Source organism: Aulostomus chinensis, chromosome 20 (assembly GCF_037954235.1).
Source record: "Aulostomus chinensis isolate RoL2024-O1b breed Wild chromosome 20, RoL_Achi_v1.0, whole genome shotgun sequence".
NCBI lineage: Eukaryota > Metazoa > Chordata > Actinopteri > Syngnathiformes > Aulostomidae > Aulostomus > Aulostomus chinensis.
Window position 1 is genome coordinate 9,502,680 of NC_141339.1, and position 21,508 is coordinate 9,524,187.

Sequence of the window (21,508 nt, forward strand, 5' to 3'; positions counted from 1 at the left end):
ATTTAATGATATAGACAACACGTTATTGTACTTGGCAGAATAATCAGAAATTTAAACAATGTGTTACACAATCGGACAAATGCTTTCACAATTGATTATGATGGGCACAATTCTGCTTCAGTGCTTGCTTTTGACAGCTTGTGTAGTATTCTATACACACTCTCATTCTTGGCACCATGTCAGGTTTCCCACTTTGAATCAGCTGGTATTGATGGCATATTTCTTACATCTAATCCCTTTGTGATAATGGTTGTGAGTCACAGAAGGAATGAGAGATGCATAGCTTTGTTAGGGGAGCAGTAATCTTGAGGTCATTTTTCTCATCAGACTTTGCTCTCCCAAGAGGTGTATTTCCTGTCAGTCTGGGGGGTTTCTTGAGTTTGTCCACCAGTAAAGCTATCTGTCGATTCCCATGGCATAAATCCCCTTGTATGTTAAAGTAGCAGGATAATTACCTTCCATTTTGAAGTGCATTGATGAGGATACTTAACCTTTGGAAATATAGCAGGACTGTGGTTGCTCGTTAGGCCATTAGTTCATCCTGCTTTAATCACCACTTGGTATTTTACGTTAAAGCGCAGCAGGCAGCCTGCAAAGTCTAATTGAGTTTGTAATGAAGCCACCAGATTGCTTAACATGAACATTTGTCAAAAGCCTTTAAAAAAGAAAAGGCTGATTATTATTGTTCACAGCCAAGTCAGGTACATTGTGTTACAACGCACAACAGCATGCCTTGAGGACTCGATACTGACAAGTTTACGCCAGTCTAAGTACTTACAAATTGACCAGAATGCGATGAAATTAAATCTTAATAAGTGCTGCAATATTGATTAAAATAATGCATCATTTGATCAACAGAAAAGGTGATTTGTTAATTAGGCAGGCCATTGATGCCACTTTGTAAGGGTCTTGCAAGAAGCTCATTTTTTGTGCTGTTAATACTGTAAAGTATTTGAAAATTAATTTTTTTTGTGTTTGACAGAATGAAGTACATTCGTTTCTGTGCAGAATTCCCCGGCAATTCAGAAGCTGAACTATGTCACGCTCCGCTGTTCGCTTGCATATGGTTTCAGATAACTCTAAAGTTTGCTTTTGTAATGGAGACATTTCTCCATTTTCTAACATTTTATTGACTGAAAAAAAGAAAACTTAGATGTTCATCAATCTTACATAATTGGCCAAAGAGGCTACGTGGATACAGAATATGAACATGGTGTCATCAAAGTCAGTTCTTGCATTTTTCTTTGCAATTGGCAAAAGTATAGCAGGTCTTCCAGAACATGCTCTGTACGATCTCCAAGAGCCTCACCCTTATCTCTTTAATTGAAATAAACTGCTTTAACAAATTTTTCAAAATGTGCTCTTTGATATGATGTCATCAGATCAGTTTCCAGATAAATATCAAAAGTTCTATCATTTTATCAAGTTTCAGCAAAATCCATTTACAACTTTATGAGCACAGATTGAAATGATTTAAGAATTCTGGTAACAGACAAAGAACCAATCCTGGAGATAACATTACTTCCTTGATGGAGGTAATTAATAGATTTACATGTGCCAGCATCATGTTTTTTATTACAACAACAGGCTGCTGCCCAGCTAAACTGCATAATTTTGATCTTACAACGAATACTTGTTGCTGTGCTGGGTGATCTACCGGTGTGACCGGCAGGGAGGAGAAAGGTAGTGAGTGGGTCTGACGGATCTGAGAATATAGCGGCAGAAGGACTTGTGAAGGGGAAAAAAAAAAAAATCTGACTGCCCCTGTCGAGGATTATTTTGGCTTTGATCCAGATGAAAATGGTTAAGCAGCTGACACAGAGGAAGCTGTGTGCACTATTTGCCTTAAACAGGTTGTGGCTTAAGACAGAGGAGACCGTTCCACCGTGTTCTGGCTGCGACGCCGTTTACCTTTATCTTCTGTGTAGTGGAAATTTCCACCAACAACCTGTCAGACGCATCACATTTTGCAAGTCCAGGATTATAAACTTGCTCAGATTATGTTGACGTGGTGGTTCTCCCATCAGTTTCCATGTTTCTATCATGTTAACGTAGAATATGGTACTACATTGGGTCTGTTTTGGCGATGGTTGTCTGCCCATGGTGTTTTAATTTGAAAGTTGACCGTATCTACTATGCTTGTCAGATGGGGGCTTCCTGTCTGTTGCAGTCTGCTCTGACAGATAGTCATTCTAACCAATCAGAAGTGTCCACTCATCATTTGTCAGTCAGTGCTAACCAATTAGAACTGACCCAAGGCAACTGCATACACGCCCACCAAACTACAATTTAGCAAGCAGTGCCGAAGCAGAAAAAGGAAAAAGAAGATGCTTTACTGTGGATCCCCAAATGGTGGCTCACCATTTCCTTGCTTTATTAAATCATCACTTAAATAAATAAAAATATATTTTTCTGTGTAATTTTTGATAATCCAGCTCTGGAACTTCAAACTTTGCTACCTTGCTGCCGCATCCCGAAAGAGAGCCAAGACGAGATAGACAAGAGTCACAGATAAGTGGCCAACATGAGACAAGTACATGGCGACCACCCAGGAGGTGTTCTGGTACATTGTTGAGCATAGTCACCTGCGTTAAGGAAGCATGTGCATGTGGTTTTGTGCGGTAAATGGAGCAAATACCTGATTGGGTCATATTTCCTGAGACTGTGGCAACTATGAAGAGTAAATCTGAACGGAGGATGATATAAGAGCCACGCCATGTATAAGGGAAGCTGAAACTAATCCCGGTCTTTTATAAATTCAATAAATCTTGATACATGCAAGAATGAGGACGAACTCAGAAATCTTATTTTTTTTAATTATTTTTTATGTTTTTCTACATTTTACCAATTAATATTTTTATTTTGTTCTCATTTTTATTGTCTTTGTCAAAGAAAGTGACCATCACTTTCTTAAGTCTTAAACTTAAATTCTTATCCTTGCCGTAGCATATAGAGTAGGTAATAGTTTGATGGTATCTCTGAAAAATACCCGATTTTTTCCCTCAATTTTTCAGACCTATTAAGGACCATTGAATATTCCCTGAGAAATAAATGAAATATTCAAAGACAACAGTCACGACATTACTAGTATATATATATATTTTTAATAAAAAATAGAAACCTTGCATGAGTGTCAGTTTGTTTGGCTTATACATTCAGGCTTGATTTTAATGAAATACACCTAATTCCATTTTGTTTGGCCACAACTTTAATATTAATGTTATTTTCTGAATTAAGTTACTAGTAAATACCTCATCTGTGGTCGTCCGCTCATCCCAATCACAGTGAAACATCCAATACACTGACTAGATCAGAGCTGCAAATGATAACTGCTGTCACAAACGATCAGGGGAGATATCCTCATCTTGTCATCCTCATGCTCACCACCATCCACATCATCACCCCTTCACCATCACCCGACACTCTGAGATTGGGCACCTTGCCCATGTGACACAATCCTTCAACAAAAAGGTGACTGCCCTGTGTTTGAAAATCACGACTAAATTGGATACCTGCCACGCCTGTAAATTGAGGCTAAGTGACAGAGAACCCATTTAGGTTTAAAAATATCTCTATGTATAATTATAATTTGATCTGGGGGCAGTGTGATGTCTGTTTGATCAAATGAAGTAAGGGAGAAATGGTGAAACTGGTACACAGACGAGCCATTTCAACAACACGTATTTGCTCTTGTACTTTACTATTAGGTGTCAGCTGTGGCCTTCTCAGGGAAAAAAAGTTTGGGAATTCTTCGACTCGATATTAATTGATTAAACTTAATCACCAGAAGAATAGATCGATGATTTGATTGCTTAAAATTGTAATTGGGTTTAAAATGACCTGGATGACTGCTGAGTTTTATAATATTACAAATCAGCTCTTGGTACGAGAGCTCTTAATGCTCTGTTTAGAGTTTACACATTTGGAGATTATACCTAAGAGTACATCGGAGATCACTCATAAAGTGTGCTCGTGTTATTTAACATTCCTCCTCCACTGCTGTAGAGAAAGAGGAGTAACTCGGGAAGATAAACGTGTTACACTTGTGCTCATTCAACATGGCACACCTGCAAGCATGAAGTAAAGTCTAACTATTATTAGTAGCTGAAGCCTCATATCTGGTCCCATGCTGGTAAACTGGCCCCATTTGACAGGTATTTAAAGTCCAACTGTTTCTGCTCTCAATATTTTGTTCTCTCCGTCAAGTGTGCTCATTGATAAAGAAGTACTTGTCCAGCAAAATTCTATCTTTGCCCCCCCCCCCTTTTTTTGGATTGATTCTACTCAAAACATTTTTTCTAATCAACGGCAAAAGCTGGATTATCCACAATGTAATGGCCAAAAAAAAAAAAAAACAGTAAAAATTTTAGTGTTTCACATCCTAATCCAATAATGACACAGGGTGTGACCCCTAGAAGATGGTAAAGAGCTTCAACATAGAGTGAACAATTCAAACTTAACATTATAGGCCAACTGAATTGGATTTGTTTGGTCAAAGGTGTTTCAAAGTTAACTTTTTACAGGATTTGAATTTATGGAAGACTGTGCAAATTGTTTTTTCTTTCATGTCCACTTCTAACTAAGTCTTTATCTCACCTGCAAAGGCTGGCCATGGATTAACTGAGCTTTCCTCTCATGCAGACCATTGGCAATGTATGCATCGTGAAGATAGAGTAATCTCTTACAAGCTAAGAGTTGGGCAGGTTGAAAAAACAGGCGAAGGCCATTGTTATTTCTAAAGTGAATTTAACATCAAAGTCACATGGCCCCGGATAGTTCATTTTGTGTCAGACAAGGACTGAAATTGTCGAAGTGTGTACGTGTTTGGAATTTAGTGTTTGTGTCTGTGTGGTTTTCAGTGAAATCAAACCTTGCAGTTGTGAAAGTTGATGGGCAAAGTTGGCATCTTGCTTCCAAATGCTTCTCTCCAAGTGCTTCCCAAGTGCAGCAAGCTGCAATGGAAAGTGGTTACTCTGATAATATATTTTAATTACTCTTTGTTTTTTCCCCACATTTTAATGGACATTATAAAAGCTCTCAGGCCTTAATTTTCAGTTTGCTTGAATTGAACGTGCTAATTTGCTCTTTAGAGATTTACAGCCTACTTGTTATTTTGCAGTTCAGAATGAAACTTGAATCTCAAACGATCCTTCTCGTCTCCAGCAGTCTGGATTTAGAATATGATCACAACAGTAGATCCTTCCAATAATTAAAAGAAATTGTATGCAGCATTTTATTTTGCCTGGAGAAATGACATTTGAATAGAGCAGTTACAGTCAACGGTCGTTGAAAAACTATGATTCAGTACTACGAATTAAAAATTGCACTAAAGTGTATTCATAAATGTGCCACATCTATCAATTCCATTTGCTTTTAAAAACTTTTATTTAAAAATATTCAATATAAAAGTTGTGATGTATAAACACCATCATGAGAGAAACAAACTTGTATGAGAAAACAACCATTTCACACATCCTGAATATTCATGCCTACCTATCTTCTTGTCGATCAGATGAGGAAAACTACATTAAGCGTGACCGTCCACCTGTGCTGCAATTCTATTGTTTCTTATTATTGCCTTAAATTATTCAAGTATTGAGTCCCTGGCCTAGCAGATTACTTCCATCAACTCTTTTCTCATAGTCTGTGTTGAGAATGATTAGATAGTGTTGATGGTATTGTCACTTTAAGAAATGGGTTCTTATTTAAATGTACAATTTGTATATTTTTATATGCAACATCATCACACCCACAGAGAGTATTTTCTGTAATATGTCATTGTGGGTTGGGTACCAAACTCAGAGACAGCAACTGATTTACTCTGGCACTTCGGAGTACTGATTCCCCACTAAATGAACTGAAGCTGAACGTTGATTCTGAAGAGCACATCCGGGTGAGAGAGGCCCCTTTCCTGCTACCACCTGTGAGCATCATGCTTTTGTTGCATTGCGAAGGAAGAGCTTTACATCAGTATTCACTCCTGGGTTAAATTAACAAGCTGTTGACACAGTTATTAATCATCTCCAGCTCTGGTCATTGTAGAAGGGAACACAAAGCTGGGTGAACATGATAATTTGCGGAGCTCCACAGTCAACAATATGAAGGCAATGAAAGCTGCAACTTTTTTTTTTTTATCTCAACCAACGCATTGGCATTCGAGCAGCGGCACACTCCAACATCATTCATTCAACGAAAACCTTTAAATTTCAGACTGGAGCAAAAAATGCAACAAAAAACACTGTCACTGTGTTATTGTCACTCCGTTGCTGTTTTCCTTTGTGGTGACTACATTTGTGACATCAAACATGATGAACCTTGAGAAAAGAAAAAAAAAATTGACACTCCCCTACTCGCAGTAGGAACAGGGCCATTCAGTTTTTTCAAGCAGGTTGTCTCAGGTTAAAAAGGTGGGCAAAGTGTATCACTGGAAGGGAGTGCGTGAGACACTGCCATGTCAACTCCTGCACTGTGTCATAGCTCATCAAAATCAAGACAACCGAAAGCAGGCATGAGTTACTTTTTCACTTTTCAAAAGTTGATGAAAAGAGTGGTATTTGCAATATTTGTGACCATCGCATCTAAACTAAAGCCTGTCGTCTCATAAATTGAAAGCCAAGTGCATGCCAGCGGCAGCCTCAGGCAGCATGGAAATTGAGAAGTTTTTTACTATTTGTTAATGACTGAAATTACATTTATAGTGATGGACCAAAAAAGTATCAGCCAATATTGGTTCAAATGGGAAAGGTACCCAACCCTAATATTGTAGTAATATACCTGGTAGCCAATAGTGGGGAGTTGCAAGTAAACATGCAAGTACATTATCGGGCTGACTGGAGAAAACTGATAATCGTTTGGCTGAGTATTGGCTTTGATGATTGTTATTTTTTTATATTGACAAAGATATCGGCATATCTTTATCTGCCATATAGCCATACATTATACATTTATTAATTTTTTTACTCAGTAATGCATAAATTGAAGGGAAAACTTTTTTCCCCCAGTAAAGTCTGTAAAAATTTGATCGAACAATTTGATTTTTTTCATCCAATTCAGTAGACGCCTGGTGGGAACTTATTACACTTTTAATGTTCATCCAAAATATTTGTTTTACTCAAGTAGCATTTGCATTTTTCAGTATGTTTAAATTTTACTCTTAATGCACCTTTTAAATTTATTGTTCATAACCAACTTTTAAACTTAAAAAAAGTTGTTGTTTTTTTTAGTCGTATGAATAAGTGTAAGTAAAATTTTCCCCAAAAAGGGGTTGCATATGTGACAATTTTAGTTGCAGTAAAGACCCCTATTACTAATTCTGAAAAAAAAAGATGTGTTGATCCTGATTGCGGGCCATATTGACAAGCTCAAATAAAAGTTACAAGTTTGTATGTACAGTGACATCACGGTTCCCTCTCCTCCCGCAGGTACATGATGGTGATCAATGGGAAAAATGAAGTATTCATGATCGACAGAGACAACACTGTCTTCCACATAGCTAATCTAGAGTTTCCTTTCCGGAAGGATCCAAGAGTCCACTTATCAAACACTCTATTGGATGGGGTGAGTTATCTTCCATGTACTACTCTTGTGTCTTTGTAATTGTTATGTCTTGTGCCGTGCCATGTTACTTCGATATTATCTGAAGGTCCGACCCTTAATTAAGACCCTCCTTTGACTGCAATTGCGTGCCTCTCGCCTTCTCCAACCTTATGATGTTCCCACCCTGCCCTTTGCACTTATGCAGTCTTGCAGGTAATTGACATGAGTTGCCAAGCCTAAGGTGAAAAAAAGAACATTTTCCCAAGCTCTCAGTTAAGCCACTCAAATATGGTTGACAGGAAAATGATCATCCGTGTTCGAGAGAAATATCTAATGGAGTGTTTTACAGTTTTCTGTCTGTTCCCTTTTGCTCCACACTGCGGTGTTGAAATGCTCAGCCGTGAGCTCCACAGGGTGTTGGCAGGGTGCTGGTGACTTATCCTCACCCTTATACTTTTATTGGCATGTTTTTGTGATGCAGGGCACACAGGTCCCAGGTCTCCTCAGCAGCAGGTACACATACATGACTCATTAAGGCAATCATATAGGCGAGGAAAGTGCTGCATGCCCATGTACTCAGCAGAGATCTGATTAGTTACGTCTGGCCTTGTTTTTGTTTATTGTAGTACTGCAGATAACAGATAAGTGGTCTGCTATTCTTTTTGTTTGCCTCTTGTCAGAGTTGACCAATTTTATGTAAAATAGGTATGTACTTCCTCTTTGCTAGCTGATTGATGTGGTGATTTTAGTTTCCTCACTCTGGCAGGACATCTAATTGCAGTGTTTTTGTGTTCCATTGAAGGAGAGGTGCGGATGTGTGTTCAGATTGAGACAAGGTTTGTTTTGACTCATGTTTATTCGTCTGTTGATGCTTCTGGCTCTTAGTTTAGAGGGGCTGTGTTTTGCTGTTTATTGTGAGCCCTGATGAGGCCCAGCTGTGCTGTGTGATACGTTTCATCTTAAGCCCAAAGGCACTGGTCTTTGTCTTTACATGGTCTTCTGTAATACACTTATAATGAACTATACATCCAATATTAGCTGACTGCTTAATGTAGATTGAATTTCTGGTAGGTTCCGTTGGTCATGTAAATGCATTCCATCCATAGCTGTTTGTCTGCATAAGGGCTCAGTTCACCAGATACATAACAATGACAGCCTTCTGAAATTCTTTTCTTCCCTCCAACCTCTCCTACAATAGGATGGTGGGCTTGACGTGTGAGTTAGGAAGTGAAAGAAAGAAATTGGGAGCAACAGTAGGAAACTGAAGGGCTGAGCTAATCAATGCGCCATGCTTGAAACATATTCACTGTGTCCACATCTTCAAATGGCTGCAGAAAATTAAGATTCTATAAGTTGATGGATTTCGGAAGGCATTGTTTGCTTGGATGGATAGAAGAATGAATATAAATGAGAAGCACTGTAGAGGAGTTGTAGTGTACGGGCCATTTGATCTGTCAGTTCATCCTCAAAGCTTAGTAGACGGTTGTGTCAAATTTGAATTAATTTGCTTGAAGCATTCCTGAGATATCATACAAATAGGAGGTGACCACGACCTTTGATCACCCAAATCTTTTTAGTTCATCCTTCAGTTGTGCCAAATTGGAAGTAATTTCCTTAAGGGCTTCCTATTATCCCATTAACAACAATGGGATGGATGGACAACCTGAAATAGGGGTCGGTATTGACCATGGCTTCATGATACATATCACAACACTTGGATCAAGATACAAATATGATATCCTGATGTACAGAGATATTCTACAGGAACAGATCTGGTCTCTTGCTAGGTGAGTTCACAAATAGGTTTTATTCCCTGAATATCCATTTTGCTGCCATTTGATTTTCACATTGCAATTTTTTTTGTCAGACTTTTTATTTTTAATTCCCTCTTTTCATTTGGAAGCCAAAGTGCCTCCGATCAGCATTTGGAATTTTCTCTGCCACATTGGCTTCTGACTGGCCACTTCCTTGACTGCCTCACTCACTACCAGAGGAAATGCCACACAGTCAGTATTTTCCCACCCCTCACCTAAAAGGTAATGCCCCTGGCTTGTCGCTATTGCCGGCAGGGAGGCATATGAATATCTAAAACTAGAGAAAATTGCACACCAAACATATACATTACATATACTTTGGAACTTTAAGCTGCCGAATCATTAGAGAGCGTAAGAATATTTACAGTTTATTATGTATGCTGTAGCAAGATAAATTAGACCCACCGTAGTCTAAGTACTGAGAAGTGGGAAAAAAAAACTGTGTGATTATATTGATAATTGTTAACTTGAACTCACGACAACAGTTCTAGATGTAGAAGTCGTCAAATCCTGTGGTAAAGTACTTCTTAAATTAATATTAAAAAGTCTCTCCTTCAGAAAGTTGCGCTCTCATTAGTTCACGTTGACCTTTTCATGTACGACCGGATTCAACTTGATTTGTTTTATGAGATATTAAAGAAATACCATAGGTTTGTTTTTTGGGTTTTTTTTTTTTAAGATAATTGGCCTCTGCTGGTATATTCATATTCACCCTGCAGATTTAAGTTTTTTTAAAGACTCAAAGGGATGTTTGATCTAGTTGAGATGTTTTCTGGACCGACAGGTGGGTCTGGTCGTCACAGTTGGCTGTGATAGTCTTGCTCTGTTCACCTTGGCTCTGTCTCAGTCCACCTGACTTCATCTTCACCACTACTTTGATATTGATGACAGGACCGTGTTACCCACATGAAAAACATTTTAACCTCATGCCTCTTTTAAGGGACATGAGTGATGTGATAAAAGAGCATTAATCGTTTGGGTCAGGAATGCATAAAGCTATCCATTAGTATTTTTTGTAGTATTAAATCAGCAAATTAAACTCATAATTTCATTATCTTTATTAATCTAACCACTCTTGTTTATTCCTCTTACCTGACCATAACACAAATATCCTTCCTCATTTGATTGAAAAAAAAGAGGATCTTTCAGTCTCTAAAACACACAGAAGCTCAGCCTTTAAAGGACCTCCCACCTGCTTTTACCTGTCAGTTACAGCACTGGAACACAGTATTTGATTAAATGTTTAATGAGAGAAAGAGAATAAATGAATGTAGTGCTGAAAATGCTACAAGTGAAACATCAGAGCAGGGACTCTTCTTTTAGTTACTACACAGCAGTGGTGATGAGTTTTCGTCTCTGTGGTCACTACATTGCGTGGTTGTGTAACAGTTCTTTGAAAACTAATCATGTCTCTGCTAGGTGTCCTGCACTACTGCTGCACCTGAATCTCAACTTGAGAGGCTTGCATAATGGATGTGCAGTGCTATTTCTGCTTCATGTCCCTCTTTTCTAGACCCCCCACCCTATTCCCCACCCCCAACACACAGCGCTGCACGCACACACACAAACACACACACATGCACGCGCACAAACACACATGCACAGGCACACGCACACACACACACACACACACACTTCCCCAATTTCTTGCTATGTATCCCTCCCTTCGCTGCAGGCATGTGCCTCTCTGAACATCTTCCCCTGAGAATTGTCATCCTTTAGTGTCCCATTGTTAGTCTTCATCCTGCACAGCTACCCTCAAAGAGAAACTGTTTCCAATACTTGAGGACTACTCATAGATAAAACTTTTAATTACATATACTTATACTTGTAATATGCATGAACTGCTCGGGTATACATCTTTAGCTCAAAAGTGTGTCTGTGTGAACCCACTAAGTATACACATCTGACTTTCTTTCCCCTCCCCTCTCTTGATCCGACTTTGTCTTTCTCTGCAGGAGATGATCATTGACAAGGTGAACAGCCAGCCTGTCCCCCGCTACTTGATATATGATATCGTCAAATTCAACGTGAGTTGTCAAGCCATCTGAGACTGTATTTGTTTTTGTTTTTCCATCAATTTGGAATGCACTGATTCACTTTCTCAGTTCCAAGGACTGCTACAAAATATTTAAAACATATCTATTTCCAATTATTTTGAGTGAAATTGTGATCTGATTTTCAATTTTATAGAGAATGTTATTTAAAAAAAAATATTACTCTCATTTAATAAAAAAAATAACAGTCAAATATTTTTGTGGGAATTTGTATGACTTTGATGACAACAGGCAGGCAGCCCCTCCATGATTGCCACAAGGGGTAAAGCTTTGCTTTAAATAGTGATGATGTCCATTTTGCTTACCAACTTGCAGACATTATCCGGCATAACAAATAGAGTCAGCAGTTTGTTATTGTTAACAGTTAGCCTTGCTTCCTCATCCTGTTGCAGTGCTTCTGATGATTCTGCTCCCATTCAGTGTGTGTGTGTGTGTGTGTGTGTGTGTGTGTGTGTGTGTGTGTGTGTGTGTGTGTGTACCCCTGGCAAATTTTGACTTAATGTAACTTTTATTCAACCAGCAACTTTTTTCTTGATTGGAAATGACACAGGAGTCTCCCAGAAGATAATAAGACGATGTACAAGAGGTATCATCGTGCAAAATTTATTTCTCAGCTTTAATTTACATTTGAACAAAAAGTGGCGTGTCCAAAATTAATCATACCCTTCTCAATAGTCAGCAGAAAAGCCTTTATTGGCTATTAAAGCAATCAAACACTTCCTCTAATTGCTGAACAGCTTTGTGCAGGTCTCCACTGGTATTTTTGCAAGGGATGCATCGATTGATTGGCTGGTGACCGGAAGGACTGGCGACCGGCCAATCAGACAGAGATATGCCGATTTTTATACCAGTCAAATTCACTCACGCACCACATGATCAACAGCACACAGCATCAGCAGCACACATGCAGTGTTGCCAACTTGGCAACTTTCTCGCTAAATCTGGCGACTTTCCTCTTGGCAACTTTTGTTATGAAAAGCGACTAGCAACAAATTTAGTGACTTTTTGCGGTCCTGGTTTCTATGAAAAATACGTATCGCTGCCATCTTCAGCGAGTGCTGCCATGAGCCCCTCCCCCATCTTAAAGCACTCAAAGGCGGTCAGTCTCACTCAGAGAAGTGTCACAGAGCAACCCCTGCTGCAGTCAGAGACCTGCACTGTGTCCAGGCTGCAAATGAATCATGCATGCGCGAAGCTGTTAGATCCAGATGGCCAACTGTTCAAATTAGGTGATGTCATTTAGCGACTTTGAGCGTGTTTGCAACACTGCGCACTTGTAGTAGAGCACACCTCGTGGATTATTGTACTTTCACTTAGACTTGAAGAATTTGTCTGTTCACCTGTACTATTTCTTTTAATTGGAATCGGCTAAAATCGGTATCAGCATGTCAAACTCGAAATGAAGAAACGGAAATTGGAATCTGCCCAAAACATGGCAATTGGTGCATCCCTAATTTCTGCCCATTCATCTTTTGTGATGAACTCCAACTCTTTCAGGTTGGAGGATCTCCTTGCCATCACCCTGATCTATAGCTCCCTCCACAGATTCTCAATTGGATTCAAGTCAGGGCTCTGGCTGGGCCACTGTGAAATGTTAATGTTTTTGTCTGCTAATCATTTCTTCACCACTTTTGCTGTGTGTTTTGGGTTGTGGCTCACGTTGGTGCCCAAGGCCAAGTTTTTCTGTAGACTGCTTGACATTGTCGTTGAGAATCTTGATATATTGCTCTTTTTTCATGGTGCCATGTACTGTAATTAGGTTCCTGACTCCATTGGCAGAAAAACACCCCCGCTACCATGTTAGACAGTAGGGATGTGTTCTTAGGGTTGAAGGCTTCTCCTTTTTTACACCAAATGAATACGTCATTGTGGCCAAACAATTCAATTTTTTTTCATCTGACAATAAAACAGAAGACCAGAGGTCTTCTTCTTTGTCCGGATGAGCATTTGCCTAGCAGGTTTTGTGTGCCTTATCTGGAGAAGTGGCGTCTTCCTTGATGTGCGTCTGTGGAACCCAGTAGTGTGCAGTGTCCTTTGGACTTTCTGCCTGGAGACATTGCCACCAGCAGAGCCCAGATTGACCTTGCTGGTGATCCTTGGATTCTTTTTCACCTCTCTCACTATCCTCCTGGCCAACACAGGTGTCACTTTTGGCTTCCAGCCACATCCTCTGAGATTTTCCATTGTGTGGAACGTCTTGTATTTCTTGATGATTCTTTGCACTGTAGCCACAGGAATTTGAAAAAATTTAGATATGGCCTTATAGCCCTTTTCTGACTTGTGAGCAGCCACAATGCACAGCTGCCGGTCTTAAGTGAGTTCCTTTGTCTTAGCTATGACTGTCCACAAACCAACTGGAGAGAGCTGCTGTTTTTCACCTGTTGAGTTGATTAAAAGCTGTTCCCAGTGAATCAGGGTAATTAGGATGCTTTAGGACAGCTTGGACTATTTGGAATGGTATAGAACATTGGATTTTCCCATTGACTGTGAGAGTTTGCAAAGGGAATGAATAATTTTGGACATGCTATTGTTTGTTCAAATCTAAATAAAATGAAAAATAATTAAATGATTTTTTTCCGCATACCTCTTGTACATTGTCTTATTGTCCTCTGGGAGACACCCTTGTTCTTTCCAATCAAGTAAAACTTGCTGTTTAAATAAAAGTAACTTTAAGACAAAATTTGCCAGGGGTATGAATAACTTTGGACTTGATTCTATATGTCTATCTATACGCATACATACATACATACATATTTGTATGTGTGTATATATATTTATACACAACTGTTCAAAAGTTTGGGCACACCTTTTAATGGTTTTTCTTTATTTTCATGACTCTGTTGTAATTCTCACTGATGGCATCAAAACTATGAATGAACACATAGAACTATGTAGTAAACCAAAAAGTGTGAAATGACTCAAAACATGTTTTATATTTTTGATTCTTCAAAATAGCCTCCCTTTGCTTTGATGACTGCTTTGCACACTCTTGGCATTCTCTCAGTGAGCTTTATGAGGTCATCACCTGAAACGGTTTTCCAACAGTCTTGAAGAAATTCCCAGAGATGCTCTTTTTTGGGCTTTTTTGTCTTCACCCTGCAGTCCATCTCATCCCAAACCATCTGGATTGGGTTTAGGTCAGGTGACTGTAGAGGCCAGGTCACCTGGCGTAGCACTCCATCACTCTCCTTCTTGGTCAAATCCCCCTTACACAGTGTGAAGGTGTGTTTGAGGTCATTGTCCTGTTGAAAAATAAATGATGGTCCAACTAAACGCAAACTGGATGGGCGAGTTGCTGCAGGATGCTGAAGTAGCCATGCTTTTTCAGTGTACCTTCAGTTTTGATCAAATCCCCAACAGTGTCACCAGCAAAGCACCCCCACATGGTCACACATCCTCCATGCTTCACGGTGGGAACCATGCATGTAGAGACCATCCGTTCACCTTTTCTGTATCGCACAAATACACAGTGGGTGGAGCCAAAGATCTCAAAATTCTGACTCATCAGATCAAAGCACAGATTTCCACTGGTCTGATGTCCATTCCTTGTGTTTCTTGGCCCAAAGCAGTCTCTTCTGCTTGTTGCTTTTCCTTAGAAGTGTTTTTTTTAGCAGCTATTCGACCATAAAGGCCTGATTGGTCTTCCTTTCCTGGGGCGGTCCTCATGTGAGCCAGTTTCGTTGTAGCCCTTGATGGTTTTTGCGACTGCAATTGGGAACACATTAAAAGTTTTTCAATTTTCCAGACTGACTGACCTTCAGTTCTTAAAGTAATGAAGGACTATTATTTCTCTTTACTTAGCTGATTGGTTCTTGCCATAATATGAATTCCAACTTTGACAAATAGGGCTGTCAGCTGTGTACCAATCTGACTTCTGCACAACACAACTGACGGTCCCAACCTCATTAGGAAGGCAAGAAATACCACAAATGAACCCTGACAAGGCAAACCTTTGAAGTGAAAACCATTTCAGGTGACTGCATCATGAAGCTCATTGAGAGAAGGCCAAGGGTTTGCAGCTGTGTCAACAAAGCAAAGGCCGGCGGAATCTAAAATATGAAACATAGTTACAGTTATTTAACAATTTTTCTTTGCTACATAATTCCAGATGTCTTGCTTCATATATTTGATGTCTTCAGTATGATGCTATAATGTTGAAAGTATTAAAAATAAAGAAAAAAATATTGATTTAGAAGATCTGTCCTAACTTTTGACTGTGTGAGTGAGAGAGAGAGAGAGGGAGAGAGAGAGAGAGAGAGAGCGTGCAATATCATTGTCAGATCACCCCATCAATACTTTCACCCCACTTTTAACACTGTGGACTCTTAGACCTTTCTGTTTTTTTGTAATGTTTTGCTATCAGCAGTTGGTAGCACAAGTAATCCCAGAAAATTATTGGTCTGTACACCAGGAAACTGCATTCCTCAGACTTGCAAATCAAAAGTTTTGGTTGGGTTCCTTGAAGGCTATAGCTGGCAGTGCTCATTATAGCTTTGCCATATTTGCACAGAGATGACAAAATTTGGTTGGCCTTCATACTGGAAGGAGGAGAATGGCTTTGCTTTACTATACACCCTCTGCAGATCAGGGGCTGGACTGTACTTGACCCATGCTGAATATTACCTGTTTTGTTTTTTTTTACCACAAAAATGGGATACTTTAATCACTTTTTATATCAAAGTTTAAATTTGCTATACATCTGAATATGAATATTTTTGTAATATCTGTAGTGTATGTAGTAAAAGTGAATTGCAAGGCCATATTTAATGTCCCACTGTAGTTTGCACTAAACGTAGGCTAAGTGAAACCTAAATTCTACCTGCAGACAGAGTTTTGGTTGGAATAACAAAGGTTTGTACCAGCCGAAATGGATTCAAAGTGGATAATTTGGATGATCAGGAGGAATAAAATATGCCAACTACACTGCAGTTTCAAGGCTTACACACTCAATATCATTGTTGTTTTGTTAGCAGATGTTGTAGGCTAGACATAGCTGCTTTTGGCTGCTAACACCATTGTAATATTTTGGTAAGCTTGGGTTTTGCAGCAGAATAATTAAGATGAACCCAGATTTAGAAGTAACTAATTTCAAGGTCACATTTAGTGTGGACTGAACAGCCTTAAGGGACGTATAGACGTATGTCTCGCTGGTGCAATGGACTGCTGGTCTGTAAAATATACATTAACCTTGTTAAATTATTTCGATTTTGCCATTTTTCTTTAACAGCCTGAAGAAAGCCATAGAAGGCTGTTAATTGCACCAGTGCACATCACTTTCAAACTGTAAATTAATTCACCCCATTAACCGATCTGCATTTTACTAACAGCTGTCAGGTCGAGGCACAGAGACAAATGAGTCTACAGTTTGCCCTTAGCAAGCTTCTGCTTTCCTCCTTATAAAATCTTGATGAATACCTCAGGATCAGAGGACCGTACAAGCAAGCAGCTCAATGAAGAGTCCAGTAGTGACAGGAGCATCTTTGTAAGATGGTGCAGAGATTATCAACACCTCATGACTTCCTCAGGCCATTGCTGATGCGCTGTGGTATTGATCTTCAGTTGTCCATTATTAGCCTTCTCCATTAACTGTGGTGAGCAGCTCCTCGGCACTGAGGCTCCATCCTGAGACTGAGGAAGGAAATGCAGCAGGAGGCAGAACACACCACCTGCTTTCATTTCTGTCCTATTATGATACTCTGGTTGTTTGGACAGTTGAGTCAGATGGGTACGTGCATGTATGTGCTTAATTGGAACATAGAGGGAGGTGTGTGCCCTCTTGCCATGATGGGTAATTTAGGTGTTTCTGACTTTTATTTTGAAGTAAATAAAGGAGTGTTGTAAATATATTCTATTGTCTTTCTGACAGTCATTGGCAATCTTATGGATGTAATACAACAGGCATAAAATAAAATTAGTGCCATACAAACCACTGGGGCTGCATGTAGCAACACACTGCAGATTTTTATTTTAGCAAGGCTTTCCTTAGACAGCTTTTCTTTTTAATCACACAATAGAATTAGTCATTTAGATTTATTTTTAGAATTAACAGCAAATGCTAAACATTTTCTCAGTAACCTGCAAAAAAATCTCTTGTGCAAAAAAACGTGTGCATAGTAAAAAGCCATTTAGTGCTTGCGTGATACACAGTACACTGTACATTCCTGGTGCATTGCAAGGGCAAGCCTACAGAATATATTTATGTATGTTGTGTGGCTGGCTATGCTGTATTATCTTTACTACAACGCATTTTTTCTCTCTCTTCCTTTAAGAGAAATTGTTGCATCTTGTCGGTCACTGTTGGCTCCTGCTGTTGCACCTGACACAGTTCTTGAATACATCAGGTTCTTCTGATGCACCTGAACACATCATCAGTGATGTTATCTGAGATCATCAGATGTTTCAGGTCTTTCAAACATCAGACATCCTACTCAGGCGACCCAGCCACAGCTGATCAGACTGTGACTTGTGTTCAGGTGGCATTCACTTGTCCCCATGGTTCTCCTCTCCGAATCCAGAGCCATCTCGATGCTTTCTCAGCTGCTTCAGTGATGTTCTTGATGGCTTTGCTCCTTGCTGTTCCTGTGATGCTCAGGATACTTAGGGCTTTGTGGAGTGAGTGCCCCACAAATCCTCTACTGCCAACTTCGATGGGCATGCACCTTGCCTTCCAGCCCTGCGCAAAATGACCAGGTGTTCGTATTTGGTCCTTTTCCTTTCATGGGCCTCCCCTCAGCTCCATGATTATGATGTTCTTCGAGCTCTCTGAAACCAGAAGGATATCTGGCCTCAAGGCGGAGCAGACAATGTGCTGGGGAAACCTGGTTGTGGCGCCAGGTGTAACGGCCCCGTCTGAGCGCTTTTGGGCAGCAGCTCAGAATGTGTTCCACAGTGCCTCTTGCTGAACACAGTTGGCAGTTCGGGGTCTCCTCTTTCCCCCAGGTGAAGAGGTTCGCTGGGCTAGGTAGAACGTCATAAACTGCCCGGACCAGGACACAATGTTATAATCTCAAAAATGTCAACAATGACATGTGATTTTAGTTTGCTAAAAGTCATTGTTTTTTAAACTGTTTTATGACAGTGTCTTCTTTTTACTTCTGCTTGAGAAATTTGTCTGCGGGTACAGCCTGTAGCTATCTTGGACTTTCTAAGCCAAGAATAGTCTTTAGGCTGCATCATTCCTTTTCGAACTACAGTAACATCTCTCTGATGATGCACTGTCACCACACTGCAGTTACCAACAGTTGTTGAATGTTGTGAAGCTGCAGTACAGCAACAGCTATGCATACACATACAGCTACAGTACACATATCGTGGCAGTAGTTCTTTTCCTTAATAGGATAGAGTAGTATGAGTCAGTAGATTAACAGCAACACCAAAAAATAAGTATGACCTCATGATTTTGATCGTCTTTCATGAAACCTCTACAAGTTCAGTAAGTCAAGAAATTACTAGTTGCTCAGTGAACAAAACCTTTGTCATATTAACAGCGATGCAGCCCTTCTGCTCTTCCTCTCACCCTTTTTGTAAACCAAGAGTACATTGCAATAGTACATTAACCCATTTGGGCTGACAACATTTGGAAAGTCCATAAGAGCAACATGATCATTATTCAGTTAAGGTTTCACAAAAATACTGTCAATTACAAGTGACAGCAACAGCAGTACTTGTGGAATTAATTACAAGACAATATGCTTCTAACTTCTCTTTGAGCTACCACCTTATCGCTGTGGAGGATTTTGCGTGTCCCAATGATCCTAGGAGATAAGTTGTTGGGGGCTTTATGCCCCTGGTCGGGTCACCTAAGACAAACAGGTCCCAGGGGATGGACCTGACAAGGAGTTGTTGAAAAGACCTCACTGATGAGATGAATTGCAACCTTAGTTTGAGTTTTCACTAGTCCAGATGTGGGTTACCCCCCCCCCCCCCCGACTGTTGTTTGCGCTTACGTGCCAAATAGCAGTTCAGAATAACCCCCTCCCTTTAGGGGGAGTACTTCAGTACTCACATGGGGACAACATTGAGACCTAGATGATTGTGAGGAATAACCCCCGATATGAACCCAAGCAGTGCTTTGTTTTTGGACTTCTGTGTGGGTCACAGATTGTCTATAACAAACACCATGTTCAAGCATAAGGGTGTCATCATGTGCACTTTGTACCGGGACACTCGAGGCCACAGTTTGGATGATCGATTTCTCGGTCGTGTTCTCGGACTTGCTGTCATGTCCTGGACACTCGGTTGAAGAGAGGGGCAGATCTGTCAACTGATCACCACCTGGTGGTGAATTGGCTAGGATGGTGGGGAAGGATGCCGGTCAGACCTGCTGGTGACAGGCCCAAACATATTGTGAGGGTGTGCTGGGAACATCTAGTGGAGTCTCTCATCAGAAGGAGTTTCAACTCCCACTTCCAGGACAGCTTGGACTGGTTGGACTCCACCAGAGCTACTCTTTGTCACTGATTCTGTTCACAACGTTTATGGACAGAATCTCTAGGTGCAGCCAGGCTGTTAAAGGGGATCTGGTTTGGTCGCTAGAGAATTTGGGAGAATCTGGTGTTTGTGTGGTCCTGCTCGCTCGCTTCATCAGGCTGTGACCTTCAGCTCTTGCTGGATCGGTTTGCAGCCGAGTGTAAAGTGGCTGGGATTGGAAACAGCACCTCCAAATCTGAGCACAGGGTTTTTGCCCAGAGAAGGGTGGAGTGCCATCTCCGGGTTGGGGATGAGATCCTGCCCCAAGTGGAAGAGTTAAAGCACCATGGGATCTTGTTAATGAGTGAGGGAAGGTGGATCGTGAGATTGGTGCGGTGTCTACAGTGATGCGGAATCTGCATCGGTCCATCTTAGTGAAGGCTGAGCCAAAAGGCAAAGCTCGGAATCTACTGGACACTCTATGTTCCTACTCTCACCTATGGTCATGAGCTTTGGGTAACGACTGAAAGGGTAATATTGCGGGTATAAGTGTCCGAAAAGAGTTTCCTCCGGAGGGTTCTCCCTTAGAGACAGTGTGAGAAGTTCTGTCATCTGGGAGGAGCTTGGAGTAGAGCCGCTCCTCCTCCACATTGAGAGGAGTCAGATGATGTGGCTTGGGCCTCTGGTCAGGATGCCCCCGTGGGGAGGTGTTCAGGGCACATCCGAATGGTGGGAGGCCTCAACTGTCCTGGGAATACTGCGGGATCGCCTGTGAGGAGCTGGATGAAGTAGCCAGGGAGAGGGAAGTCTGGGTTTCTCTGCTTAGGCTGCTGCCCTTGAGACCCGACTCTGGATAAGCTGAAGAAGATGGATGTGCTTCTTAATTCCTGCAGAATAAATCATTCCATGTGTGTTGTGGCTCTGTGACGCTAACGGATAAACAGGATATACGGCTATAGAAAGTTGTTAGCCAAAACAGTCAATGCCAAGAAAGCTTTGATGATTTTAATTTGAACCTCTCAAGGGAAGCTACACATTAAGCCTCTGATTTTGTCACCAGTGTATATAGTCATTTATCCATCCAAAATTAGCCCTGACTTTCACACATCTTTAAACACTATTCCTAATCTTTTCCCTTGGAGGAACTACTTTTGCCGTATTTTTATGTTCTTACTTGTTACTGCAGCCTCACGCTGAAGAATGCTTGCAGTCTGCAGCACTCTGCTTTTAAAAATTTAATGTGCATTTATATATAGAATCTTTATGCACTTAAGTTGAATTTGCACATAAATGCGGTTATGTAACATTCTGAATTGTGAAAACTGAGTCTTGCCATCTTTCATGTCTTGAATTGAACCGTCAATCTGCAGACGTACAGTATTTGTAAGTCTTTGTAAAAATCTTCGACTAGTGTACATGTATGAGTGGAGCTGTACTTTTAAGCATCGTGTTATTTTCAGTTACTGACAGCAGGTCAATCTTTATCCATAAGTGACTGAAGTTTTTATTGACTCTTGAAGGCATTTTCTGTTTCAGCGCTATGACTATCAATTATTCAAAACAATCTTTACTCCCATTAATGTTTGATTAATAAGATTCATATCTGCTGTGTTTTCCTGTAGAGCTGGCGTGGACAGCACATGCCTTGAATCATCCACACTTACATCTTGCTCTGTCCTTATGACACAGCTG

At 40.4% G+C, this 21,508-nt stretch overlaps 1 protein-coding gene across 1 annotated transcript in view; it reads left to right on the forward strand.

Annotated features, from left to right (window-relative positions):
• The window catches only part of rngtt (RNA guanylyltransferase and 5'-phosphatase), a 97,700-nt gene that overhangs the window by 18,301 nt on the left and 57,891 nt on the right, over nucleotides 1-21,508 (forward strand). The window contains exons 9-10 of the mRNA XM_086189092.1: nucleotides 7,422-7,557; nucleotides 11,309-11,380. Of these exons, the coding sequence (XP_086045218.1) occupies nucleotides 7,422-7,557; nucleotides 11,309-11,380 (208 nt within the window). The remainder of the gene's footprint in view (nucleotides 1-7,421; nucleotides 7,558-11,308; nucleotides 11,381-21,508) is intronic.